General features: G+C 50.8%; 8 protein-coding genes across 8 annotated transcripts; 4 read left to right on the top strand and 4 right to left on the bottom strand.

Moving 5' to 3' along the window:
* Positions 1-172: 172 nt before the first annotated feature.
* On the top strand, positions 173-2,860 carry A1O9_11522 (uncharacterized protein; the record flags this gene model as incomplete). Its single annotated transcript, XM_013399418.1, has 2 exons — positions 173-2,087; positions 2,211-2,860. The coding sequence occupies 2 exons, from the start codon at positions 173-175 to the stop codon at positions 2,858-2,860; spliced, it is 2,565 nt and encodes an 854-aa protein (XP_013254872.1).
* Positions 2,861-4,622: 1,762 nt separating this feature from the next.
* A1O9_11521 (uncharacterized protein) lies at positions 4,623-6,236 on the bottom strand (the record flags this gene model as incomplete). The annotated part of the gene is made up of 5 exons (XM_013399417.1): positions 4,623-4,770; positions 4,832-5,093; positions 5,151-5,901; positions 5,957-6,002; positions 6,073-6,236. The coding sequence occupies 5 exons, from the start codon at positions 6,234-6,236 to the stop codon at positions 4,623-4,625; spliced, it is 1,371 nt and encodes a 456-aa protein (XP_013254871.1).
* Positions 6,237-8,877: 2,641 nt separating this feature from the next.
* On the top strand, positions 8,878-10,191 carry A1O9_11520 (uncharacterized protein; the record flags this gene model as incomplete). Its single annotated transcript, XM_013399416.1, has 1 exon — positions 8,878-10,191. One exon carries the CDS (start codon positions 8,878-8,880, stop codon positions 10,189-10,191), a length of 1,314 nt encoding a protein of 437 aa, XP_013254870.1.
* A 2,145-nt stretch (positions 10,192-12,336) lies between these two features.
* A1O9_11519 (uncharacterized protein) lies at positions 12,337-13,998 on the top strand (the record flags this gene model as incomplete). Its single annotated transcript, XM_013399415.1, has 1 exon — positions 12,337-13,998. The coding sequence occupies one exon, from the start codon at positions 12,337-12,339 to the stop codon at positions 13,996-13,998; it is 1,662 nt and encodes a 553-aa protein (XP_013254869.1).
* A 1,617-nt stretch (positions 13,999-15,615) lies between these two features.
* Positions 15,616-16,737, top strand: A1O9_11518 (uncharacterized protein; the record flags this gene model as incomplete). Its single annotated transcript, XM_013399414.1, has 2 exons — positions 15,616-16,002; positions 16,090-16,737. 2 exons carry the CDS (start codon positions 15,616-15,618, stop codon positions 16,735-16,737), a joined length of 1,035 nt encoding a protein of 344 aa, XP_013254868.1.
* Positions 16,738-17,897: 1,160 nt separating this feature from the next.
* On the bottom strand, positions 17,898-19,587 carry A1O9_11517 (uncharacterized protein; the record flags this gene model as incomplete). Its single annotated transcript, XM_013399413.1, has 4 exons — positions 17,898-18,847; positions 18,901-18,985; positions 19,039-19,154; positions 19,212-19,587. 4 exons carry the CDS (start codon positions 19,585-19,587, stop codon positions 17,898-17,900), a joined length of 1,527 nt encoding a protein of 508 aa, XP_013254867.1.
* A 1,337-nt stretch (positions 19,588-20,924) lies between these two features.
* On the bottom strand, positions 20,925-25,751 carry A1O9_11516 (DNA topoisomerase II; the record flags this gene model as incomplete). Its single annotated transcript, XM_013399412.1, has 1 exon — positions 20,925-25,751. One exon carries the CDS (start codon positions 25,749-25,751, stop codon positions 20,925-20,927), a length of 4,827 nt encoding a protein of 1,608 aa, XP_013254866.1.
* Positions 25,752-26,135: 384 nt separating this feature from the next.
* Positions 26,136-27,194, bottom strand: A1O9_11515 (uncharacterized protein; the record flags this gene model as incomplete). The annotated part of the gene is made up of 2 exons (XM_013399411.1): positions 26,136-27,078; positions 27,169-27,194. 2 exons carry the CDS (start codon positions 27,192-27,194, stop codon positions 26,136-26,138), a joined length of 969 nt encoding a protein of 322 aa, XP_013254865.1.
* Between the last annotated feature and the right edge of the window lie 250 nt (positions 27,195-27,444).

The raw sequence follows: 27,444 nt of genomic DNA, 5'->3' as shown, positions 1-27,444 counted from the left end.
CCGTCTTTCGGGCGAGAACCAAAAAACACCGACTCAGCCTCACCGTTGCCCGTGCTAGCGACGCAGTCCAACGCCCAGGCAGCCACCTTGAAGCAATAAAACCAGTTCGCACGGCATCTGGCATTCTTGTGGTCTTCTTGATCACATCGACACCGGCCTCATTCATACAGTCATGTCAAGTCACATACTGGACAACTTTCAAAGGGGACTTCAGATCACAACCATCGTCGCCCCTCTCCTTTTTTACACCACTGCAGCAATTGTTCAATCCTTCCTCTCCACTGCCGAGACAAAACATGAGAGGCTGAATCTGTGGAGATTCCAAATATGCATCAGCAGTCTCATCGTCGTCATCACCACCGTAGAAGCCTTTGTGGTTGCCCTGAAGTCAGACCCCTATTCCACTGCTGACCCACAACTTGTCTACCAGCTCTTCTTAAACCTTATCTGGACAATACTCTTTCTTGGTGTGATCGGCTGTTGGGGGGCTACAGGGTATCCGCATTATGGTTCATGGTCTATCCTGTTCGTCTTATCAAACGGAGTGATGGTGATTCGAAAGATTGAGAACGAAGCCAACCTATTCCCGCTTCTTTTCATTTTTCAACTCTGTCGGTTGGTGCTCAACTTCAGCCTAATTGGAGTGGGCTCCATCTGCCTCTTCGTCCGCAAACCGCAGGACGACGGCATGGCAGATGAAGCTCAGCCTTTGTTGAGTTCAGAGGAACCATCTAAGACCAAGAAGGGGAAGGAGAAGGATCAAGAGGAGCTTGACCGAGAAAATATCAGAAGAAGACCGTTCTGGGAGTATCTCGCCTCCTTCAAGGTTTTCATACCCTTTATGTATCCAAGTTCCAGGGAACAGCAAATTTATGTGACAGGCATGTCAATATGCACTCTGCTTGGTCGGCTGATTGCATTTTCCTTACCACTCTGCCTCGGTAGAGTGATCGACTGCCTCAACAGCTCGGAAATGCCGTGGAGAGCTATCATATTGTATGGATCACTGAAACTGGCAAGTTCGGCCGCTGGAATCCCCATGCTTAATGACTGGTTGCACATCAAAGTGAGTACGGATATGACCACAAACCTGAATCGATATTCTTACAACTATATCATGAGTCTATCGGCAGAGTTTCATGACTCTCAGAAGACCTCCATCATGTGGAGCTCCATGCAGAACGGGCAACAAGTAATCAGCCTATTCCATGACACCATATTCGGCGTCCTTCCCACACTCGTTGATCTTGTCGCCGCGGCTTCAATTTTGACCTTTTTATTTGGCCCATATATGCTCTACACAATTGGGATCACGGTTGTAATGTTCTATTGGCTAATGTTTCAAACATTGAAACAAAAGACCACTCTTCGTCGATTATGGATAGATGCATTTCATGACGAGTACTATCAAATGACCGAGTCATCGACAAACTGGACTACTGTGAGCCAGTTTGGCCAAATACCACACGAAATTGGAAAGTACCGTGATAAAAGCAGTATTACTCAAGCTGCGCTCATGACATACTGGTTTTGTGATTTAATGGCTCGAGCGGCTCGTCAGCTCGTCCCCACTATCAGTTTTGTAGCAGCATGCGGTATCGCAGCCATACAAATCATCCACCAGCAGCACAAAATCGGCGATTTTGTGGTTTTGGTCACCTACTGGGGTCAGCTCACGGGACCTTTGGGTTCGCTGGCGCATGAATTTACGACAATGGGGCAGAAACTAGTCCAAGCAGAGAAGCTACTTGTGCTGCTAGAAAAAAAGCCTGCCACATGTGATAAAGAAGATGCTTCAACCTTTGATTTCACCCAAGGTGCTGTTGAGTTCAGAGATGTCACATTCTCATATGACGGCAAGCGGAAAGTCTGCAACGGGATCAGCTTCCAAGCCAGTCCGGGAAAAACCATTGCATTAGTAGGCCCCAGTGGCGGCGGAAAAAGCACGATTTTGAAACTACTCTACCGATTCTACGACCTCGAGGAGGGCCGAATCCTCATTGATGGGCAGGATATTCAAAAAGTCAAAATGGAGACATTCCGCAAGCACATTGCCACCGTCCCACAAAACCCAGCTCTTTTTAACAGTAAGTCCATTTCCCGTGTGCAATTGGCATGATGATCTTCCGACAATGATTTGGAACAGACTCCTATGCTTGAATCTCTCCCGCATAAGTGCTTCTATATTTCTAACCCTCCCCGATGTATAGTGACGGTTATGGAGAACGTCAAATATCCCGATCTTGAATGTTCTGATGAAGAGGCAATCGAAGCATGCAAAGCAGCTGCTCTCCATGACAAGATCATGACATTCACAAATGGATATGACGAGAAGGTCGGTGAACGTGGTACCAAGTTATCTGGTGGAGAATTGCAGCGACTTGCCATTGCCAGAGCGATCCTCAAGAAATCCAATATCTTGCTGCTAGACGAGGCAACCAGCAATGTCGACAGCATCACAGAGTCACAGATTCAAGGAGCCTTAGCGAAGCTTTGTGCCGGTAAGACCGCATTTGTGATTGCACATCGCTTATCCACAATCCTCCAAGCCGACCAGATCCTTGTAATTGAAGATGGTAGAATAACCGAATCTGGGGCTCACTCAAAGCTCATCATCAACAAAGGACCATATCATAACTTGTGGTGCAGTCAACTGAAACTTCAAGAACGCACCAAGAGTTCCATGCCGCTGTCCGCAGTTATAGACAACGATGTCTCTGATTTGATCTTGGACGATACAAATCTCTCGACCGATAGTACCCCAATCATGACCCAAACAACGGTCAGCCCTGATAGCAACTCCACCCACGAAGACAAAGAAGAGGACACAGGGAGTGAGATCTCTGGCAATCAATCGTGAAATTAATGATGCAGGTCATAGAGACAGTGTTGTTGTGGAAATGAACTTCCGCTCTGCGAGGCTACGCTTCGGGGGCTTTGCAAGAACCATCTGTTTGTGCATAAGGAACCTGTAACCTGTGCTGCCCGCGCTTTGTTGTGTATTAGGTAGCAGGGCGCCAGCGCCGAATTTTGAGAAGACGATATCTTGATGGCGGCATTCGCATTGACATCTGAGACAGCATTTAATTAGAACATGCAACAGCCCAAATTGGGATTTCGTTGATAAACAGAGACACAAAGAATTGGTTGGGGAATGTTAAAGAGAGAAACCCTGCCATCGGTGAGGTTTCCTTCTAAATATCCGGTGTCGATTGAATAGAAAGTTGAAGAAGTCCTCCAGTCCACCTACATCTTCTCAATCAATCAATCAACCACTTCACTTCAACTCATCTCACGATTTCAAGCAAAGGAAGAGCAACAGCAACAGCAACAACATCAAGCACAATCACCAGAATATCGCTCAATACTGCATTGGACCAAAAGTACAGCCCTCAAGATGCCATTCCCTCCGGTCTTCCCGATCTGCCAATCTGCTCTAGCACCGTGCCTGGTCTGCCTCCCACTTCTCTTCGCATCGGATCATGCTTACTGCGCCATAATGGAAGCCCCTTTTCACCCTGCTACCAAGAACTCATGGAGGTCGCAACTTTAGGTGCAGTCACACTCACCAACGCACAGGTTCTCGTAGCCATTGATTGTTCCTCCTAACCTCCTCCGAAGACTTACATCTGTACACTTCAATCTACCTGGCTGTTCGGTATCATTCTAGGATTAAGGCCTTCATCATCAAAGCCTGTCTCTCCATTTTGGGGGTTTCATCCTTGTAGTCTTGCCTACAGCCCTGATCTACCAAGATTCATTGGTTATGCTGTCGCTGTAGTCGAGGAGGGCGAGGCAGCTTCACAAGCCAGGCTAAGGTACTCTTCCGGAATTTCGTTACAAGCAATGTTTCTAGGCGTGGGAATGAGCCTGACACCAGATTCTCGTTACTGCATGGTCCAGACCTCAGTGAAGTTGCTTCTGCAGACGACGACCTCCGCGCTTGCTCAGTCGAGGCATTCCCGTCCAATTATGCCGAAGAGGGATCAGACCAATCCACTATCATTGACAGTGCAGATGATCAGGACAAGGAATCCGCTGCCGACGACGACTCAGGGTATGACGGAGACCAGGGATCCGTCATCAACGGTGAAGAATCTGACTTTGAACCCGAGCATTATGACTCCGCCGGTGATCCGACTCCATTCTGCAAGCGCAATCACTTCGAAGATGACGACGAATCTGGCGGATCGCCGGTCACTATGGGCTCAGGCGACGATACACCAACAGAATACGAGAATATGGCCAAGGATCTATTCTCTGATGGACGTGTTTGCTATGATTATCGACTTGATCGTTTCCTTCGAGTGGTTATGTGCAGCACACGGCTTGCCGGCCCCATCTTTTGAAGGTACAGGTGAACGTGGAGGCGAGGCAGAAATACAGGGCGTTTTTCAAAGAGTTCATGGTATTGATGGGGATCATAGACTTCACATTTTGAGCTTACGGATGGGTGGTATTGCTTTCACTGCTAGCTCGAATATTTTGTTGTTGAAGGATTTGAGGTAGCATTGTTGATATTACAGCCGCGGACTGCTTTTTCTCCACGTTTTGATCTTATCTCTTCCACATGAATTGATTTATTCACTAATAATATCGGGTGTCCCTACGTCTCGACATTGCTACCTTCGAGGAAGAAAGGAGTTTGGATAGCGAGAAGCACCAGCTCTGGCCCGGAATGTGATTGGATATATTCTGATAGTCAAATCCCCAGCACCCATATCATCGTACAAGGGTTTCTTCATTAGGTGCGTGTAGGTTCGCAAGCTGCTGAGATTATCACATGCGATATTAATAGCCGAAATCGATCCCCCAATCCTATGAGACATACGGAGGCGATTCTACTTCTTGAAACCAGCTCCAAGGGTGGTCGGTATGAGCTCTGTCTTTCTGGTAGGATATCTGCACTGGTAGAGTAAGCCGGAAATTGGATCGGTGTGGCTTCGCGATGTGGACGTCAAGCATCAGTTTGTACCGCCGCGAGACCAAGGAAGACTCGAACGTGGGAACCAAATACCCATCGTTGGGGAATCCAAGTGTTAACAAGGCGTCTGATCGCCACCGTCTTGTGACTTCGGAGGAGAAATCCTCGCCTGGAGAGCTCGTTAGTGGAGTGGGCACCGGCAAGGGAGTCATCTGGCTATGCTGACCGTGGAAAGTCAAAGCCGCTTCGCCCCATCTCGAGAACTGGACGGATATCTTCGTCCTGGCGCAGACATGGATCTTTCGGCCTAGAGATGTAGAATTCGAGACTTCTGACAGAGTGGGAACACTCTGTCGCGGCACGCTCGATATGAATGTGGAGGATATTAGCGCGCCAGTACAAACACCACTTGCCACATCTCTTGGCTCCTCTCCATGACAAGACCTTCTCGAGCGAACCATCTGCGTGAGAGTCAAGGAGACTGGTAGGAAGACCCGGTCGGTGACTTGGTTTAGGATAAGCGAGACCGGCTCGCCAGCTTCGAGGCGCCACTCTCCCGAGCGGTGCATTCCCAGGAAGCCCGTCCGGAGGCACTTCGACTTGGCAAGCGCATATTCATTGGGGAAGTCGGCGACGCAAACTGGCGGGCGGGACTCGGAGCTGGGAACGAGTTTGACGTGCTGCGTGCAGCTGGCGATGACTTCGTGGCCGTGCAGGGCGCGCACGAGGACCTTGTACGAGATGTGGCAGTCGCCCTCGCATCTGTCCTGCAGCACAGCGCGCCTTATCGAGCCCTCGCCACAGGAGAAGGAGGCAGGGAGGTCTCGAAGATACCCGGCGTTTTCACCGAGGAGTTCGCAGTTCAGATATTGTGGGATTTCGAAGTGGAAGAAGCATTTCAGCGGGCTTGATGCTGGCCCGACGCCCGCAGCGCCGATGAAGTCGGTGGGGCGCTTGACGTCGATCAGGTGCAGCAACTGTCATCATGGATGTTCAGAGGTGCACAGGTGAGTGAGTATAGGGCATGCGTACTTTTTGAGCTTGGTGGTAGAATGCCACGGCGTACCACTCTGAGCGCCTGATGGTGTTGATAAGCGTGCCTCTCTGGGTGTCAGACGAACGGATGGCACATCCCCAAGAGCTTCTACCCACCGTGTAGAGAGATCAGGATGATATCGAAGTCGACAGCGACGTCACTTTGGTTCGTCAGAGCAATGTAGCCGTCGATACCTGCGTCGCCCAGGAAATGAGGCTCCACGCTGGACCCGAGGGCGAGCCCGTTCGTGAAGACTATCTCAACTTGTAGACCCATGTTGGTGTTGATCGATGGACCGACCGTCTTCTGTGCTTCGAGTCATGCCTTAAGGCTTGCTCCGGCAGCGAGGATCCAGTATTTGGCCGGGTTTTGTATGACTATGTCTAAGATTCTGCTACAATGGGTACTGTCTTGCGTTGGTGACTGCATGAAACTCGAGATCTCAGATCGTTACCCCGCTCTATCCGGGGACTTGTCCTTTGTCATGTGATGAGGCCAAACGTGGGTCTACAAGTACCTCGCAGGTATATAAGAGCCTCGCGATACCTTGGGCATCTCTTTCTCCAGAGTTCATCCTTCCCAGCTGGATCGGTTCTCCGCGGGTGGTACAGACTACCGCGGAATTCATCTCTCCACCGCTCCACCGAGAAGACGGACTATTCAGCCGAAATAAAGCACGTGCACGAATTGGTGCATTCTTTGCTTTATACAACTTTCCGGGGACTCACTTATGTAACGAGTTCTACGAGCTGCCGCGTTGCAACTTTCTTGCCTAGGAGTATCACAAAGTGGCGACTGTATTCGACTTCGCAAGGGAATGGAAATCACCCCGCAAGTCGGATTTAATTGCCGATGCGATATTTATTCTGTATTCGTTTATGCCCCACTGCTTCTTAGCTAGCTATGGATGGGCGATCGTCGATGGTTATGACGGAGGTGGCGCCAAGTATGGAATTGATTTGGGGAGATGATTTAATACGAGGTCCTGGAGAGACATTAGCTAAGTCTTTGTAGCACAAGCCACCTGAGAGAAGCCGTGTGATTTGTTTGATATTGTAAGTAGAGGCTTGGGGCAGCTTGATTGAGCGGACGGTAGGTTGGTGGATTTGTGTCCCGAGGAGGACAGTGAGAACCAACCCTTCAGCTTGGAAGATCCTAGCTTCTGTAAAAGCACCACCAAGCAGTCAACTGGGCTTTATTGCTTCATGAGTTCTTGGGTATCGGTTGCTTCGGCAGTGATATTGTTGCAGTGTGCCTGATCCCTGCATTGTGTGGGTATCTTATCTAGCCCTGCCGGGGTCCAGACTGCAATGGACTACTACACAACTATGCGTCTCTAGATATCTATTCTTGATGTTCCTTCAGCTTAGCTGGGCACGGTGATAGACCTTCGCCCCGGACTTATCAGGTGCCAAGGCTCTGTAGATACATGATCTACTCATACACTGCCTTGCAAGGGCGATGCTTTCTCACCGAGACTACTATGGGTAGTCCTCCGGAAGGATGAGATGACATTTCAAGAATTGCGGCACTTGGAACGAGAGGTTGGGCTGGGCAGCACATTTACTAATCTCTTTCGATAAATCAAGAGGCACAATACCTCGTATCTGTCATTAGAATGGGCTCGGCGGTCAAGATTCAGAAATCCACGATACAAGCAAGATTCAGCCGCACTCAGCCACGGTCTTGTCATTCCTTGGAAGTTGGAACCATCATCTTTTTTGACATGCTAGCCCTACATCACCAGAAAGAATCTGAGTTCGGACTCAGGCACGAACTTGGCCTGCGACATCGTTCAGCATCCAGACCATTACACCACCTGCTGCGTCGGGAGTGACTTCAGCGGTCGTTCTCTCTGCTCTGGGGGGGGGGGGGGGGCAAGCTGCCGTTGTGCGACTGTTCTCAAAGTGCGGCCCAATGGGGAGACATGTTCTTTCACACCTCTCAGCTGGGCTACGACGTCTTCCCACGCTGATCAGGAGATCGAAGCGACCTCCGAAACAAGCCCGAAGTCCGTCTCCCGTGGCACCTCTACCAACCGCTACACAATCTTGCGATCAAACTAGCCAACAGAACACACCAGGACTAGAGACAGTCAGTACCAAAGGTGCCAGCCAACTGCCCTGTGCCCGTTGCCGGGATCTCTCGCGAGCGAACTTCGACGGCTCTTATTACGGGTTCCAAGCTTCTAGCTTATTCCACGTTGAGAAGATCGAGTGTCCATATTGCCAGCTGCTCGTGGATGCATTGCGGGCATTTGAAGATATTAACTTGTACTTTACCGTACGGCCTTTGGTGCTAGAGACTATGAGCGGTGGGTTGCTTCTGAGCGGGAATGATAATGGAAAGAAGCACCGGATTGAGTTTTATGTCAGTGCGGGTAGGTGTTTCACCTGGGGATGCTTCCCTTCTCAAAGCGCTGATCCATCTAGAATACACAGGAGAAGAGATCTCATCAATCGTCCCAAGCACCATTAATTCGTCCAGACACATCCGTTCTATATGGGATGATTCATTGGATATGGACCGCCTGAGAGGCTGGTTGATGAAGGATCATCCGCGGCAGGCGAGACTGCCGACTCGGGTTCTAGACTTGGGCGTGAGAACTATGGGAGAGGGCGATGCCGTTGGTGATGTGCTTCTTGACGAGATTAGCATCCTGGAGGGCCCCCCCGAATCAGATGCGGCCCTGTATGCTGCATTGAGCCATTGCTGGCTTCGGGAAGACATCGAGTCGACCAAGACTATGTCTCGCAATATTGAATCTCGGCGGATAGGGATGTTATTGGGTGATATCCCTGACACTTTTCGGTAGGCGATATCCGTGTGTCGATGAGTCGGCGTACAGTATTTATGGATCGACTCGCTCTGCATCATCTAGGATGATTCGGTTGATTGGAAACGCGAAGCAGCGGATATGCACAACATCTATGCCAACGCATGGTTTGTTATCGCGATGCACGACACGACGCATGGATATATGGCGTTTAAAGACGTACATCTTACCATCGGTGGCGAATCGGCTGTTGTTCATGTTAGACGGATTCCCGAATTAGCCGATATAGTCGACAGCGAAGCCGCGGCGCCAGTAGTTGGCGAGGTGCACGAAGTGGCGGATAACGTGTATTGGAGCTCAGTGACCCAACGGGGCTGGTGTTATCAGGAACGGGCATTGTCACATCGCATGATACACTTCACGAGCCAAGAGGTGCTTTATGAAGAGGGAGGTATGTTGTCTGAATGTCAATGCAAGCATCACTTTGGAATGGGGTTGGGATTCGCCGGCTACCTCCCACGAGCGAAAGCTAGGCAGGAAAACACATATCGAGACTGGGCGGCACTGGTCCGGCAGTACACTCAGCGGATGTTCGGGCGTAGGTCTGATCTTCTCCTTGGATTTGCTGGGATTGCCATGGCATTTAGCGAAAGGCAGGACCAGGGCCGATACATCGCAGGGCTGTGGGAAAGAGATCTGCTGAAGTGGCTGTGTTGGAGGAGTCGGGAATGGGTGTCGAGTCGTGCGAGTACTTGGGCGTGCAACAATTGTCGACCGCATCCCCGACGGATCCCGTGGACGCCAGCCCATCCCATACCGAGTTTCTCATGGGCGTCTCGCTTTGGGCCTTGCGAGTTTGTCTACGAGTCGTGGAAGTTCAAAGGTAGCGTGGAGGTGGCATCCATTGAACGCATCGAGTGTTTAATGGATGAAGAGAACCCGTTCCTCAGGGTGCGTGGATTAGACCCTGCGAATTGGCCTGAAGACCCTTGTGGCCGGTATCTTCGCATCCGAGGCTCTCTGTATGCCTGCCTGCATTTCTCTACATACGGACGGGGCAAGGAGTTCAATATAAGCATGAATCTCTGCCTCAAAGAATATGCGTGGGCTGTACCGGAATACCTCGTGAGGAGCTGGGATTTCTCACGGGACGCGCAAGAGATTCTTGCAGACGCGCGGGAGTACGGGAAAGAGTACTGCATTGACGCTGGGGACGACTTGCCTGGGGATCATTCGAGAATCTACCTCCTCCCGCTGTTTGAGTGTCCCGAAGGCGGCGCCACGATTTGCCTGATCTTGAGGCCATGCTCACAGAAGCTCTCTGTTGAGGTGTTGGACGGTGTTGAGGGATATGTGAAGCCTCACTGGATGGAGAGGATTGGAATCTCGGTGTTTGATGGGCATCGATTTGATGCAATGGAGGAGATGCCGAACCAAGTGATTCATTTGATGTGAATACTGGTCATTTTGGACCTATGATGGGGAGTGACTTATGCCTGACAAGGCTGAGTGGCATATGGACGAGGCTGGGGCTTGGCAAAACGAGGCCACCACTGGGACCGAGCGTTCCGAGAACCACCACTGAATGTGTCCACGCTGCACGTGATCACACACATCCCCATCATCAAAAGTTGAAGGCATAATCAATTTGACCGTACGTCCATCATATACGAGTATATCGTGGTGCTGCGCAATCGGCTCAAATGTACGAGACCTTCACAGAGTCACGTGAGAGCAGAGTGAGAATGATCGGGCAGTGCAACAACAACGATGATAAAGCATTGAATTACGAGTAGGTCGCTAGTCAGTATTAGCCCAACAGCCACCAAAGAGCCAATGAAGGGACCTTGCCGTTGAGGTGCGGGAAGCGTGCCGCCACCGTTATCGGGTAAGAGACAAGTGGAGTTGGACAGAAGTCGGGTAGGGATGGACGGAGGATGTACAGTACTTGGTGGATTGATGGGCTGTGGGTGAAGCAGGGAAGCCGAGGGATGTTACTCCGGACCTGAACAAGTATCTGAACATGTGCTCGATGCCAAGTACCAGAAGCAGCACCAGTAACAGTGTTGTTGCTTATCGGGTGCGTGGCGCTGTAGGGGAGACGAGACACGAGATGGGAGCGGCGGCCGTAACTGGAAAGGGATAAAGGGCAGGCGTCCGGAGGGGCATAACAAATGTACGTACGGAGGACTCGTAGCCCTCGATAAGCGATAAAGGAGTGGCACGTACGAGTAACTACTCCCAACTGTGTTGAAACGGCAATCATGCTGCGGACTGAGACCCTGAGACCTTGATTCTGCTCCGACAAGTCACTGTGTCAGCTACCACGATGCTAGGACTGCCTGTGTAGATACTAGGACTGCCTAGATACTAGTATTGCCCACCACGACGCTTGGGGCTGTAGGAGGAGAGGAGGGAGGGACTGCAGCTCAGGGTGGCCAAGCCTAGGGGCCCTCTGCCCTTTGCCCTCTGCCGCCTCTCAGCGTGGCACCTATCATTGCCCGTTAATGGCCGTCCACCTCGCCCCCCAAGAGAGACCAGGACCCTTAACCGTTAACCTTTAAGCCTCGGGGCCCCTAGACCGACCACCAGCGCCCCCAGCGTCCAGTGCCCCCGTGCCCCTATCAGCCCCCGTGCCCGTCCCGGTCCCAAGTCCCAAGACGCGCCCTGGGCGATAACAGAACCTCGTGGCAACTTCCTTCCCACTTGTGCCCTCGGCTGATTGATCTCTGCAACGTGACTGGTCGATGGCGCTCGTACCAGTCCCAAACAGTCCTTGTCCCACCATTTCGTCGCACTTTCGATTCCTATCCCGACATTCACCCTATCACCACCCTCACCAACCCTCACCCACCCTCACCCACCTCTTCCTCATCCTTGCCCTCGCCCTCACCCGCGCCCGCTCTCTCTCGCTCCACTGGTTCTTCTCATCACCCAAGTCCACTTTCACTTATCTCTTGCGAGTCCCGACAGTCCCTTACCAACAGACCTACGCCCGTCCCCGGTCACCCCACTAACCTCAGATCACCCTAGCTGGCGCCATGATCCCATGTCAGTCTTGCGCCACCCACCTCTCACCTCTCTCACCTCTCACGTTCAACCTCCCGCGCCATTGGTGGCCCATCGCACTATCCCCGTTATCGTCTCCCAGCGCCATCATCTCCTCCCAGACTCCCAGCCAACCTCATCCAACTAAGACCTGTTCTGCCTCCCTCCGTCATGGCAAGTTCGTCTAGTTCGTATTCACCACAGCCTCTTGCATTCTGCCAATCTTGTTCTTCTTGTTTTCCTGCTTGAGTCTTACTCACACCTTCGTTGAACCTGCGATCATCCCTCGCGACCAGATCAACGACGACCACGACCACGACTTCGCATGCAATGTACATAACACCACCTGCAGCCATGACCTCGATTTGAGACGGGCTGAATGATTACACGATCAAGAGCTGGGAATCAGAACAAACAACAGACCCAACCTCATCGAACTCCTCCTGTCCATGGCCTTTGCAAAGTCCTCGAGAGCATTTCCACCTCATCCATCGCGCACCTCGAGGATATGAAGTCATTGCCCATACAAATCCTTTAATCCCAAGGGTGACCATGACATACCTCCACACCTTGTATCCCCGTATATACCATGGCGACCCACCCGCCTTACAGTCCAAAGTCGACGTGAATCCAACATTAATCGTCTCGTGGTGGTGTACAATCTTTGCTCTGACTGCCATCGGCATCAGACTGTTTGGAAGATGGATTCGTACCGAGAAACTCTTCCTCGAGGACAAGATAATGTTTTACAGTACCATTCCTCTGTTAATTCGGATGGGCTTGGTCCACGTTATTCTTATCTGGGGCACTAATAATACCGTCATCCAAGGCCTGACCCCGACGGAGATCCGACATCGAGAAATAGGAAGCAAACTCGTTCTGGCCGCTCGCATCTTCTATGCAGCCTACATCTGGGTCGCAAAGTTTACTGTCCTCGAGTTTCTCAAACGACTGATCGGTGCCTCCTGGGCCAAGTCCTACGAAGTCGGCCTGAGACTCATCTATGCCTTCCTAATCATCACCTACATTGGTGTCGTAATTGGCACCCTCACCGAATGCCAACCCTTCACCCACTACTGGCAAGTCGTGCCAGATCCTGGTCCCAGTTGTCGAGAGGGCTTGGTCCAGCTGATTGTCATGGGTGTCTGCGACATGATGACCGACGTTGTTCTCATCGTCTATCCCATCCCGCTTGTCTGGCAATCCTCAATGCGATTCCGGAAAAAGGTCTCACTCATAGTCCTCTTCCTCCTCTCACTCATCCTCATCGCCATCACGGCCTACCGAATCCCATCCACCATTTCACGTCGATCATCCCAGCAATTCCGATCATTACTTGCCTCCTTGGAAATCTTGGCAGCCGCCGGCGTTTCCAATGCCATTGTCATTGGAAGTTTCATCCGCGACAAGGGTGTTAAGAAAGCCAAGTTCAGGGCCAGCTCGTTCAACGATGACACAAGTTCCCTCGGTCGCCAGCCTACACGAACAAGAACCAGATCAATTACTCATCATCATTGGGGCTCAGACGAAGACTTGGCCAGGAGTGTAGGCGTATCACTACCTCCGACTCTACAACATGGCGCCGCCGTCGACCACCTCCCTCGATTGGCCGAAGTTGCCGTCCCCAACCACAACTCTGTTGATCTCGAAGCTGGCGATGCACACAATCCCAGCTTCAAATCCAAGTGGAATTTTGCCGAAGCTTCGCGGAACCGAAGAAAAGGCTCGATGGATTCCATCAGCAGCTCCTCCACCGATATAAAGTTGCGTGAGCTGAACACGCAATTCCCAGAACCCACCAGCCCAGGCTATGCTGAACCTGACACCCCCAGTAAGATGGGCTTCTTCGATGTGGGTGGCTTGGTGGAGAAAGGACTCGACTCTCCCAGTATTCGATCTCGTCAGACCTCGACCCACGAATCTACAAGACGGCTCAGCCAAACACAAAACCACCCAGGCACACGATCTGGTTCAAAAGCATTCCTCAGTGATATTGGTGGCTTATTGTCAAGACATGTCCGAGAAGAAGACGAAATCACATCGGCCCCGAGAAAGAGAAGCTCTCCCTCAAGGTCCCCCATGAGATTGGGTGATCATAGGAAAGATTCCAAAAAGGGCCGCTTACCAAGCCATCAAGAAGATGAAGAACCTATCGTCCGACCTCAGGGCCCCGATGATTTGACGTTTACAGATATAGGGGGATTATTGAGATGACGCTACCCGTACAGATCCAGTAATGAATTTACGACCGCTATCAGGGCCTCAAAAAGAAACGGGTTCCCGTGGCGTGGGATGATGTGTTTGGTGTGTTTGGATTTCTAGACAGCTTTCTACGCGGGTGAATCAATCGGGTTTGTTTTGGAACATCAGGAAGGAAATACTCAACACCCGAGTGATTGTTGGTGTTTGCATTGGCGGTTCTTTTGCTTTTCGTGCTATTGTTCTTGTAGCGCATGATACCATTTGCATTTTAGCGACGGTGTTGGAAAGGATCAAAACCCTGGGATTGTTACTGTTGTCTATTTTCCCTCATCTGGCTTGTACATCCCCTCCTCAACACCGACTTGTTAGTGTGTGATTGTCTGATTGTTTCGGCGACCTCACGCTACTGTGGCTACCATGCAAAGATGGAGACTGATGGAATGAGAATGAGAATGAGAATGGGACTATCGTAGTAGCTGCCCATTGGTATTATGCGGCTAGGAGCTCTTACGTTGTGCATAGCCAACCTCCTATTACGCATGTGCACAAGTACGTTATCAAGTGTAGGGAAAGAGCGTTGTAACCCAATGTTTGGTTTTCATCAGCTTGTTCATAACAAGTCATGCTTCATCTGCCTTTCTAGACCTCTTCACCTGAGAGCACGTGTGCTTGGGCTCTCACGAGTCAGGACTGTGAAGGCCACGTGATAGAAAACGAGGCTCCCGGCTTGCTCTATGCGGTACCGTACTCGCAGCCTTGTCGTACCTTGCCTCCGGCCAAGGCTGCCCACGTGCATCTCCCCCTGACGCTAAGAGCACATTTCTTTCTGCCCTTGAGCTTACAATATCAACATGGCGCCATAATGAAGTTACATCTCCGCAATTTGAGAAGGCATTATCCACGATACTATGTTTCCAGAATTGTAACCTGGCCAATTCCCGTCGACTGATCAGTTGGGAAGCCCAAAGCTTGGTGGTGAGATGAAAACTCTGGAACCAGACATGTTGTGAAGAGGACTAGTTCCCTGCTTCCCATCTCTCCCATGCCGTGCCGTCGGCACGGTATGCTCAAACGTGTCAGCTTGTGCCCCCATCCAACCCCCTTCTGTCGAGGTCAGCTACGTTCGAGAGTACCCTTCTCATCTTTTTCTAATCGAGAGTATCACTCTTCTAGCATGTCTGGAAATCCATCTAGGTAGGCCAGTCTATTGGCGAGGAGTCCTGAATATACCAGGCGACCAAACCACTCTAGCTCGCAAAGCTGGGCGATTTCCTCCCAGAGTGATCAACTTGATAGATCAGTGTTGCTGTTCCATACGATGTTTCGCCACGCCACGAGGCAGTGAAGCATGTGACCGGTTTTCAGGACGAGATATCAGCATTCACAGATCAAACAGTGAATATCTGCAATCTGCCGCATTGCATCATGTCCACATAGCTCTAGTGCAGACGTTCTATGTTGGTCTTTTCATCTTGCTCTCCCATCTCCAAAGTTATCAGTGTTCATCATCAGCAGCCTCTGAGAATAGTACGTGTATGTCACAGGGTCAAATTATCTTGACGGCCGCTGCTTCTCCATGATTGTCAAAGTCTCTCTCATTCTTCCAGAACGTCACGTTCCACTGCAAACATGACCTCCCCAGGCGACTCGTCATCGGGGCCTAGCATCTCGCCCGCCTTGATTGTGGGCATCGTGATTCTCTGCGCTTTCGTCGCCATCACCATCGCCGCCAGCATATTCCGGTTCTGCCGCCAGAAGAATTCCCGCGATGGAGGCAACGCCCCGTTCGACGAGGACCTCAGCGAAGTCGATCTGTTCAACCCCAACATCGTCCGGCCGGCGAGCCAAGTTGCTCGCATGAGGGAGGTCCGCTGGATCAACAACATGTATGCGTGGGAGCGCGGCCGGCAGGCGAAACGCGAGGTTGGCGAATTGAGGCCGACCACCATGTTTGCGGCGAATCGCAAGGGTGAGGCCAGGAATTGGGATGAGTGGAGTGTTTGGGAGAATAGAGAGGTAAGACTTGAAACTGTTTGATAGATGCCCAGCGCAGTAGCATTCGTTTTCCCCCGTACCTATACTGACAGGACACTATTGTTCCAGAGTATGGCCAATCCAACCGGCGAGCACAGCGGCGCAACGTACTTCTACAACGTCGACGACCCGTACGCCCCTTCGTCGCAACAGCGCCTCAGCCAAGCTGCCTCTGTCCTACTGCCACCACACCCGGCCAACCCCAATCCAAACAACCAGGGCTGGCGCGACTCTCGACTACGACACTCGTTTGCTCCTGGTGCTGGTGGTGATGCCACCGCTAGTGCGCCTCGCAGCCAAGAACACGATGGACGCGGAGCAGAATCGAAGCAACAACAACGAGAAGGAGATGAAGAAATGGCAAAGACCGATGTCGCCGTCGTCGACGATGGCAATGGCAGCCCGACACCCAAGGGAAAGGGCCACATCCATACGCACAACGACATTATGGAAGACCTGGCTGCCGGCCTCGGTGGGGGATTGGGACTAGGACCTAGATCAGGATCAGGATCCGGCTCAGGCTACCAGGCCGAGGCGCAGCAGGCGTCGAGGGAGAATGGAAGCGAACCTCAGCAGCAAGCTCACAACTCCAGCCACCATCTCAGTCTCCAGCCCAGTCGGAAGAACGTGAAGGGCAAGAATAGGGCCTCTGCACCACCCCCGGTATCGTCGACTTCGAACTCCAAGTTCTTATCGCCGCCGCTTGTGCGAAGATAAGAGATAGGGCTGCGAGACGAGAGGTTTCTGTGCTGCAGGTTGTGCAGCTGATACTTGGACTTGGACTTGGACTTGGACTACGGGACTGGGTTTGCGGCCTCGAGTCACCGGGCTTTTGCACATGAGGCTGGTGCGGTGCAACACGCACAGGCATCGGCGTTCGCCGTGTTGGACTTCACCCGGGTCACGATTCCAACGCTTCATTCCGTAAACCTATGGACGACAGGGTTTCTTGGGGCATGGAGAGGAGGTCTGACAAGCTACGCGGACGTCACTATTGAGGACGCGAAAGTGGGGAGACCGTTTTGTCGTTGGGAATAATAGTGAAGATGACTCGCTAGAGAGGAGAATTGAGAGCGACAAACATATGCAAAAGAGAAACCCACTTTACGCATGTAATTGCGTTGGTCTATTTCCTCAGCAGCCCCGGAGATGAAACTGTAGAACCGAGTGACTGGATCCAATAGCCATGGCTATCTGTTCGATTCTCAACGACTGCGCTGACTCACCAGCAGGATGGTCGGGATGACTTCTCCATCCTTTCGTTTCTTGCCTCTTTTCTTCGACTTTCCGCTTTCCATCGAGCACGACCGTGACTAAGGAGACCAAGAGGTAGGAGGACCTGAAGAGATTTATCAGCAGTGATGGAGCGTGGCACGATACAGCACTTGCTCCGAAGCGGCCTCGAACCCCGGGTTTGTCTTCACACAAAGAAAAGAAGAGTAAAGTGAAAAAAACAAAAAACAAAAAGTAAAAAGAAACTTGCACCATTCATAGTTTATGTGAAGCTTTAAACCTGAAGTTCGGGCCTGTGATACATATAGGTTTTTCTTGGAAGTCTAGAAGGGTGCATCGTGGAAGGGTCGACGAGGCTTAGGGACCAGCTTCAGCCCGTGCGGGAGAGGGGCCAAGGGAATTACCTTTACCTACACAATAAACGGTGTTTATTTTCCGACTGATATCATTGCTATCTTTAGAGAGAACCTTGGAAATGCGCTATCTAAAGTACATGCGTTCTACATCGCCTCTGGCCCGTATTCCCCCCTGGTCCATCAACGCTGTTCCAATCTCACGAACAGCAGCATAGCCCCGGCCGCAGCTCATGATGTCAGCCAGCCCCGTGCCCACAGCAGGCAGGGCCAACTCATGCGTGTCTATCCTTACATGGAGGCAGGACGCTTGAGACGTCTCAAGCCTGTAGTCAAGCCCTTGCTGACGTCTCTCATCTGCATGAGCACCAGTGCGGCATTGAAGTCCGTGAACGCCTTGGTGGACTTCTTGCGAGCCGTGGTGGTCATGGCCGTGACGGATGCGACTGCCACCGCGGAGCCTGACGGTGCGTCAGAGTCGTCTGAGCCTGCGTCGTAGTCTTCGTCCAGGTCCATGCGGCGGTATGCTGCTGGTGAGCTGTCGCTGTCGTGGGCGGCTGACTCTGCTTCATCCCCATCAGCATGCTGCTGCTCCGCTGCGCCGAGTGTAACGTGGTACAGAGGCTTGTACGGAGGCGGCATTGTGTCCAGAGGGGCATATGAGCGTGGGATGTTAACTGCATCACGGTGTTTCTTGCGTCTGGAGCCACCGCATGGCGAGTCGGAGCGAGTGCTGGTGGCAGGGGACCACGGGTTCTTGAATTTGATCTTGGGCGATGGCGAGCGTGGACTGTTGACTGCGGACCATGGGTTGCTGAAGCCGGTCTGGGGAGATGGAGATGACAAGACGTACTTGTCGTCTTCCCGGCTGGTAACGGACGATGCATCGTCGCTGACAAACCCGGATGGGATGTTCAATGGCTTGGGCATGATCTTCTTGAATTCTCGCTTGAATTTGGGGGTCGTGGGTGTGCGCGTGCCGCTATTGGAGACGGTGGACATGAGAGATGGGGAGTTAAAGACCTCTTTCTGTGTCGACTCTAGCTCACGGTACAGTCGGGCTTGCTCTGCGCATTTCTTGGTGATCGCGGGGTCGATTTGCATGTTGCCAAAGTCCTCCGAGTCTGGGGGGATACAGAGCTCAGGGAAGTCCTTGCCGAAGACTGGAGTCAGGGCATAGCGAATGTTCCAGCAGAATGTCGCTGCCACTGCCTTTGCTGCCTCGTAGGGGATCCAATAGCCTGTCTTCGCGTTAGCAATGAGCCCCGACTGTATGTCGTCCAAGCAACGGTACCTTGTGCAACCAGCGCTCCTCCTGTGATGCTATGACAGATCTCCTTCAAGCCTTCGTTTCGTGCCAACATCTTTGCTGGAGTTGTCTGATTCAAGTTAGAGCTGCTTGCTGAGCTGGTCAAGGATATCTTGCAAATACCTTGGAGTATTGTCCACATTTGAACAGAGGGGTGGTGCGTACAATGCCGATGTTGTAATCCCAGATCATGGTGTAGGTGGGACCTTCGCCCGGAAGCTTGAACTCGTATTGGAACACTGGCCCTGTTCAGCTTGACATCTTATCCCCCTTTGCGAGGCTGATATCTTCCATACCTTCAAAATAATCTCTACCAGTCTTCTCCAAAAAAAGCTTCTTCTCGCTGTTGTAGGGAATATGTCTGGCATAGCTGGCAATGCTGCCCACTGGATAAACATTGAACATCTCATGCTTTTCTGCCAGGAACTCGTCGTGCTCCTCGTGAGGAGGATACCGACAATCGCCACGGATTGGACCAGCCTTGAAAACGGCAGCATCCTTGGAGACCTTCTGCTTCTTTCGACTGGGCTTCCCACGAACACCTTCTAGTATATCTGAGACGAGCCCGGCATCGCTCTCCGCTGTTGATGCCTCATCCTTGCTGTCCATGCTGGTGCTGTACTGATCAACGGTGTCCGCGAGAGGATTGAGAAGTAACTTGATCGCAGCCATGGTGCTGCTGCAGAAGATCAAAGAGGGTTGCCTCAAAGCTCTTATTTTAGATTCATGAGTAGCAGAGGAAGTCACCAAGTCGGCATCTGCGGCGCTTGGTTTCAGTAGCAAACAGTAATCTGCGCGTCTGCCCTTGAAGACAAAGCGTGAGGCTTTGTAAGTCTGCGACAACTGTCTTTGACATCCCTTCAATGCCCCATATGCCATCAAAGAATTGAACTTTAGCTTTCCTATTCGTCAAAAAGGATGCCAACTAAGGCAAGCTTCCAGTCTGGACCCATGCGAATTGAAAAGCCCTTCCTCTCCAGCATGACCTCCCAACAACGGAACGAATCGGTGATACTCAATCGCTTCGCCAGATGAGCGGTGAGGACGTTCGTCTTTGAATCTACGGAAATGCGCAGTAGGTCGGGTGGAGGTCTTCAAGCACCGAGCACTTGCTTGAGAGTCCAAGTCATAGCCATGTTTACCAACTAGAAATTCTCCAGTCTCTTTTTCTGGGCGCCTACAGCCATGATGCCGCTGTTAATAGATAACCAAGACAGAGACTCAGGCCTAAGAGGGGTCAATAGCAGTAGATTAGTGAAGCCTGTGTGAACTCGATCGAGGGGGAGTCCAGGGCCAGACAGACACGACCTCCACAATAGTGGATCGAGCCATGGGGATATGTATCAAGATGCTCGCAGGCACATCTTGCAGCAAATTAATCCCAGGGAAAGACTGACGAGGCGTCAAGACGTCTCGGTGGTGCTCAGAAGTCATGGAGGCCTCGAGCCCCGACTCCGCAACGGACAGGGCGGAGGTTGTACAAACAAGAATCTGATTGGGCTGCCTTGCCGATTCCATGAACAGACAAAGAAATCTCGGTATCAGATTCTGCACCAGAGGTTGCACAAGCCTGCGTGAGGCACAGTATAGCCTGATAGAGTGGAATTGAGGAATGGATTTCTGACAGTTGTGGATTCACTTATCTGAGGTCTTTCGAAAGAACATGAACTAGTAGCACCTGGCAATACTCCAACCGTCCGAACTCCAGCTGCCGACGAATCTGGAAACTTCGGATTGAATCTGTTGAAACAGTTCAGATCTAGAAGTGCAGTTCGTTGATCGGTACAGGGCATGGGAAGTCAATAAAGAATAAATACGCTGCAATTCTTAGCACAATCCCCGATGCTGTCAATTCGATGTCTCATCCATGCCGTCAGCCCCAGCCACAATCCCTGTAGTGCGTGGCCGTCTCAATTTCCTGACACCCTCCCAGCAACTGTGACCGACAAACGAGTCCTCGATCCCACACCATCGTCAGCCAAATAGTGCGAAAACTCATCTCTCGTCAATCAGAAGGTCATATCCATATCATCATCCGAATCAACCGCCTTCTTCTTCGCCAATCGTTTTGCGTAAGCCTTCGCAATAGGTGATTGTTCCAGTTTCTTTGCTGCGGCCACAGGTTTCTTGGCCGGAGGTTTCTTCTCTTTGGGTTGTGTGTCTTTCAACGCAGTCTTTGTCGGTAGCCCTTTGACCATGTCACCGAGATCAGCCAGCAAGTCGTCACCATTGTCACTATCTGATTCCAATGTGTATGTTGGCACCTTCTTGACATTCGCGCGAGGGGCCCGATCCTTAGGCTTTGCAATAGGTTCATCGTTATCAGATGGTTCGGCTGCCTTCACCTTCTTGCCCTTCGCCTTGGGTGCAACTTCATCACCGCTATCATTCTTCGCTTTTGGTGCCTTTACAGCTTTCTTTGCGACAGGTTTCGTAACTCGGGCTTTAGGCTTAGGCACGACGTCATCAAAGTCAGACTCATCGGCGGCAATAGGTTTGGAGCTAGTCTTGAACTCATCCTCACTTTCCGACTCGGTCACTTTTGTTGGTTTCTTGGTGGCTGGACGCGCGGCTCGACTCTTCGGCTTGGGCATAACTTCATCAAAATGGGATTCGTCACTCGGAACCAGCTTGCTGTTGGTTTTCGGAGGTAGTCCCGTCCCGTCCTCGTCCTCTAAGTCGAGAACTTTGACGGGCTTCTTCGCAACAGGACGAGCAGCACGGCTCTTTGGCTTGGGAATGACCTCGTCCTCATCTGATGTCCCGCTTGCATTTGAGGTGCCATTGACCTTGGGAGCGTCTTCGGGGGCTTCCGAGGGTTGGTCGAAATCGCTATCGAGATCGTCATCGAGTGGAGATTTCTTGCGACTCGCGGCAGCGCGTGGCTTAGGTTTGGAAATAACCTCGTCCAAGTCTGATAGGTCTGCCGACTCTAATCCTGCACTCTTGTTTGGTGCATCTTCAGAGTCGTCGGAGTAGTGATCTAAATCGCTTTCCGAATCGCTGTCAATTGTGTATTTGGCCGTCTTCTTTCCGCGCCCTTCTCGTGCTGCAGGCTTCGGGGCTTCATCTGACAAGTCCACACTGTCTTTCATGGGAAGTTCGGAGTCCTCGGCGGCGGAATCACCTGGACCGTCAGTGTAGAGTTTGCGCTGGTCCATGGCACTCTTGAGGGCGTTAGTCTTTGGTGCAGTATATGTAGTAATGGCCTTTTGAATCGGTTTAGGAGCAGGAGCACGCTTCTTCGCTTTCGGTGCAAATTCTTCAAATTCAGAATCGTCAAGGGCATCGCCCAATCCTTTGCGCTTCTTGACGGCGGCTTTAGAATTTGCGGCAGTTGCAAATTTCTTGGACACGCGTCTGCCCTTCCGGATGTTGCGCTTTCGGTTTTGTTCATCCTCGAGCTGGAATTTCCACTCGTCAATGAATGCATCCAGATCAGCTGTCCACAACTCCTCCTTCGATCGCTTCATCAATATATCGATTTCCTCTTCCTTTTCCCCAATTTGGCGTTGCAATTTTTCCACTCGTTCCTGGGTCAGGGACCAGAGCGCCATACCAAGGAGGTAGTCGTAGGAGTTCGCGTCAACGGAAGAGTCCTCGGAATCGTCATCATCCACTACAGGCTCTATCTCCCCTTGTTTGGCGGCATCAGCAGTCTTTGGGAATGGATCAAACCCAAGTTTCTGGAGTTCCGCAATCAAGACACCTTTCTTCTTCTTTGAGATGATTAATTTATTGTCAATGATCATCTGAATGAACCTGGCTTGATTGCTTAGGCGTCGCAAAACTCTATGCATGTCTTGCAATAGCCATTCCTTTCGCTTGGCATACAATTGCAGGCGATAACTGTAGAACTCGTCTAGGATCGCTTCCACATTCGCGTACTTGGTGATGCGACCTTGAGGATCAAATGCCACCAGGTTCGAAGTTGCAACAGACTTTGTGAGTTTGAATTTTTCGACTAGTCCTTCATCGACAGCATTTTTCATGTGTTTCTCGTCCATCTGAATGACGAAGTGGACGCTATCATGAGTATTGTAGTCTTTGTAGTCCTTAATGAATGAAGGCACTTTCTCTGCCTTGATGATTTCTTCGAGCTTGTCTTTGAAATCTTGAGTCCAGGTGCGAATGGGCAATTCGGTGATTTCAACCTCTGTGTCGCCAGTCTGATGAATGATACCGCTAAACTGGAACCGATCGGGAGCAGTTGCCTTGACTTCACCCTTGAACCCTCGGAACCAAGGCACCATGGGTGTCCACTCTTCACCCTTCATTCTGCGTTTCAAGTTATCAACAATATCCATTGGATTGTAGTTTGGAATCGAAGAGCTCCAACCGGTTCCAATACCGTCTGCACCGTTGATCAGAATCAGTGGCACCACTGGTGCATAGATTTCAGGCTCGATGACTTTATCGTCATCGGTCTGAGACTTCAAAAGAGGTTCGTCTGCTGGGTTGAATAGCTTTCGAGCGAATCCAGATAGGCGTGTAAAGATGTAACGTGAGCTAGCACTATCATTGCCCCCTTGATTTCGAGTACCAAATTGCCCAGACGGCTCCAGCAAGTTAACATTGTTGGATCCTACAAAAGTCTGTGCCAGGCCCACAATTGTCTGTTGGAGAGAGACATCGCCGTGATGATATGCTGTTAATCCTGAGACCAGTGCTGCAAGTTCCGCAACTTTCATGTCTTTCTTGATGTTGCGCTTGAAGCAACCATACATGACCTTCCGCTGGCCAGGCTTCAAACCATCTATCACAGAAGGAATGGATCGAATATTGTCGGCCATACTGAAAAGAATCAACTCCCTGTTCACAAAGTCGGTGTAAGATATTTCCTTGCTCGTATGGTCCAGGTAGGTGCCTGGCTTAAACTGGCGGAGCCACTCCTTTCGTTCGTCGGCCTTCTTCTTTGAGAACGCCAACTCAATCAATGCTGGCTCGTCATCCTTCATGACTTCAAATTCCTTGTGATGTTTGTCAATGTCATTGAAGTATTGTTGGGCATCTTCAGCTGTACTGGTACCCAATCCCTTGTAGTACTTGTGGTCCCAGGACTTGTCGCCCTTGTGTGCTTCTTTCCATGCTTCATACTCGGGCATGGTGTAGAATGACCGGGACTGGGAAGGGTTCTTGGGATCCCCTTTCCAAACCTTGACGATTGGTGTGATGAATTCCACCAGGAAATGGGGGATTTTAAGTAGACTTGGAAACTGGACTTGTAAGAAGTTGATCAATAAGCCTTTGATATGGCTGCCATCATGATCCTGATCCGTCATAATCATCAAAGATCCATAGCGGAGACCATGGGTATCAGTATAAACCTTCTTGTGTTGAAGACCAAGGAAGTTCTTAATATTTTGAATTTCGGCATTCTTCGAGATTTGGTCCACGGATGCATCGCGAACATTCAACAGCTTTCCACGAAGGGGAAACACGCCAAACAAGTCAGGACCGACGACTGACCGTCCTGCCATGGCAAGGCCTTTTGCTGAGTCTCCCTCGGTGAGGATCAACGTACACTTGTGCCCTTCTCGGGTTCCTGCTTTGTTGGCATCAGTCAACTTTGGGTTGTTCATGCGGCTGCGCTTGCTTCCATCAGACTTCTTGAGGATCTGATCAGCTTTCTGCTGCGCAAAGTGAAGAATATTGTTGATGACTTCTGTTTTGGCGATCTTCTTCATGAACTCTTCCGAGACCTGGCATTTACTGCCGAACTGAGATGATTTGGTGGTAAGCTGCTCTTTGGTTTGTGATGTGAACGCTGGATTGACAACCAATGCATTGACGAAGAGAAAGATGTGGTTGCGAATTTGATTTGGTTTCAAAGTTGCGCCTCCTTTGTTTCTCTTCTTTACAATATCCATGAGTCGCGTCACGATTTGATCGGCGATGTAGTTCACATGGGTACCTCCAGATGTAGTAGCTATTGAGTTGACGAAGGAGACTTGTTGAAAGGAGCCGTCAGATACGGTAAACCCGATTTCCCAGTGGGGATCAGTGGATTCGGTGATGATTTCGGAGGTGTCGTTCGCCGCTTCTTCGCCCCTCTCCTTTTTGATGGCTTTGGTGTACATCTCGATGTACTTCTTGAAGTTCCGTGCCGGGACCCGGGAGCCATTGAGCTTGACTGCGACGCCTTTACAGGTGCCAGCGAGATCATACACGCGACGTTTGAAGAGCGCTTCCAAGTCATCGTCAATCCCAGTCATTCCAAACTTGGCGAAATCTGGACTGAATGTGATCTTCGTGTAGTCGTCGCCTTTGTGGTCCGTGATTTTCGCCTTGCCCATTTCTGACATGTTTTTGGTCCATATTTGCTTGTATTTCTTTTTCTGCCTCGCATCCGCAGTCTCGACCGTGAACTCCGTACTGAAGATGTTGCAGAGTTTTGCGCCGTATCCGTTGCGACCACCAGTAATCTTTGCTTGATCGTCATCGTAGTTGGAACCAGTGAGGAGGTGGCCGAAAATCATTTCAGGGATATAGATTTTCTCCTTGGAATGGATCTCAATGGGGATGCCGCGACCGTTGTTCCAGACACTGATCTCGCCTTTCTCGCGGTCAATGGTGACCTTGAGCTCATCCATGTTCTTGTCATTTTGCTTGTTGTCGGCAGCATTGACCAGGATCTCATCGAAGATTTTGAAAATACCGGGGACAAAGGAAACCTCCCGGTATTCCATGCACTCCTTCTCGGTATTGTAGACCCATAGTTGTTTCTCGGTGCGCTCAACGGAGCCAATGTAGGTGTCTGGTCGCTTGATAATATGCTCTAACTGAGTCAATTTCTGATAGAGTTCAGACACACGTTTCTTTGGCTTCTCCGCCATGATTGAAGACGGTGTTGGGAGAAGGTAAACAAAAACAGTGGCGCAGGTGGAGAAAAGATAACACTCGACCCAACGCGGTACGCGCCAAGGCTTTGCGACGTGGCGGGCTACTGGCCTGACGCCGCTTTTGGCAACAACACAACAAATTCACTGCCTCACCAACTCGCCGCCTTTGACTGTGTAATAGTGCACTCCGTATCTGAAGAAATTCAAACCGTGAAGGTGAATCTCTTAGAGGCATCCATATGGCCATCTTCAGGATCTCCTAGCTACTACAACAACATGGCTCTATCTGGCGATTGCCTCGACTTTACTTTTGCTCCAACGTAAGTGAATTGGTTGCACCTTGTGGCCATATCGCACCTCTCAGCCTTGCCTATAAGATCACTTGCCCTGCATTATCTCTTGAACAATGGCATCCGCAATCGCTACATGGCCGAATTTAGTAGGATGGAACGTTCTTGCTGTTTCCAAGTCTGGAAAACCTAGAGTGCCGTCGATTTCGTCGTCATCAGAAGTCGACCACTGCAGCTTGCGTATTATGAACCGCTGTTGGCTGTCCGAATCTGCCTCAATGACAATTGGTAGCTTAAGGCCTTCATTTTGCTTGTCTGTCTGGAAGCCCGCCGCAGGGAGGTTGAAAAACCATGTGTCGTCTCGTCCAATATCTGGTTCGTGCACGCCCTCCTCACAAAACCGATGACCTTCATAGATGCCATCGATATCAACATACTTTGCCCCATGAATGTCCGCTGACGCTCGAACCACATCATTCAGCAGACTAACTAATTGATTCAGAGCTCTCCTTTTGTCCTTGGTAAGATAATCTAATGGTCTTGTCCTGCTAAAGGTTACATGGTCACAGAGATCAGTACGTTCGTTGAAGAACCTTGCATAACCCGTGACCAAAAGCAGTGCATCAGAGCGCTTCCTTTTCACTGATTCGGAAATCACTGCATCAATTTTGCGGATGAGGCTCCGCGATTCAATAAGAGCTCTTGATTCTGCAAGTTCTTTCTCACACGATGAGATTGGCAACCACTGATAGACGCAGGCATTCAGTACTGAAAAGAAGTGGACTTCATTGCCTCCGACCGTCATCGTGATAACATCAGACTTCTCGATAAAGGGCACTTGGTGAATCAATACACTGCGACTGTCGCTCCCTCCACATGCCAGGTAGTGGATATTGGCATCAGATATGTTCAAGTGCTTGCTATGAGCGATCTGGACCGGATAGGCTTCTGAGAATCGACCACAGCTAAACACAATCGGCGAGCCTGCACCCGCTCCAGCGGCATAAGAGTCGCCCAATGCTGCATAGCTACTTGGCCAGTGCGTAATAGGTCTTGCTGGACATGGTTCCGATGCTGATTGCGCAACCTGAAGTGCGAAAAGAAGAACAAGACTGACCCACCCGCGCAATATATTGAGTGGCCCCATCACTGCAGCGACATGCTCGACTGCAGCATCATGGTAGTATAGAAATCAAGTGTTCAATAAGCAGTCGCAAATCGTGTCAAGTGAAAAGCAGGCTTACAAACAGCAATTCTCATCATGGCCCGGTGTGGCCCGAGGATATATGTAGTTGAGGTTGCTGCCTTGCTAGATGCTGATTGGGATCATGAAACATGCGGGGGCAGGAATGATTGAAATGACCGCCGATATTCATTATTCTCATGCTAAACACACG

Source organism: Exophiala aquamarina, assembly GCF_000709125.1.
Source record: "Exophiala aquamarina CBS 119918 chromosome Unknown aczIA-supercont1.18, whole genome shotgun sequence".
Lineage (NCBI taxonomy): Eukaryota > Fungi > Ascomycota > Eurotiomycetes > Chaetothyriales > Herpotrichiellaceae > Exophiala > Exophiala aquamarina.
Note: the sequence above shows the minus strand (reverse complement) of the source record. Positions and strands in the feature narration are given on the sequence as shown.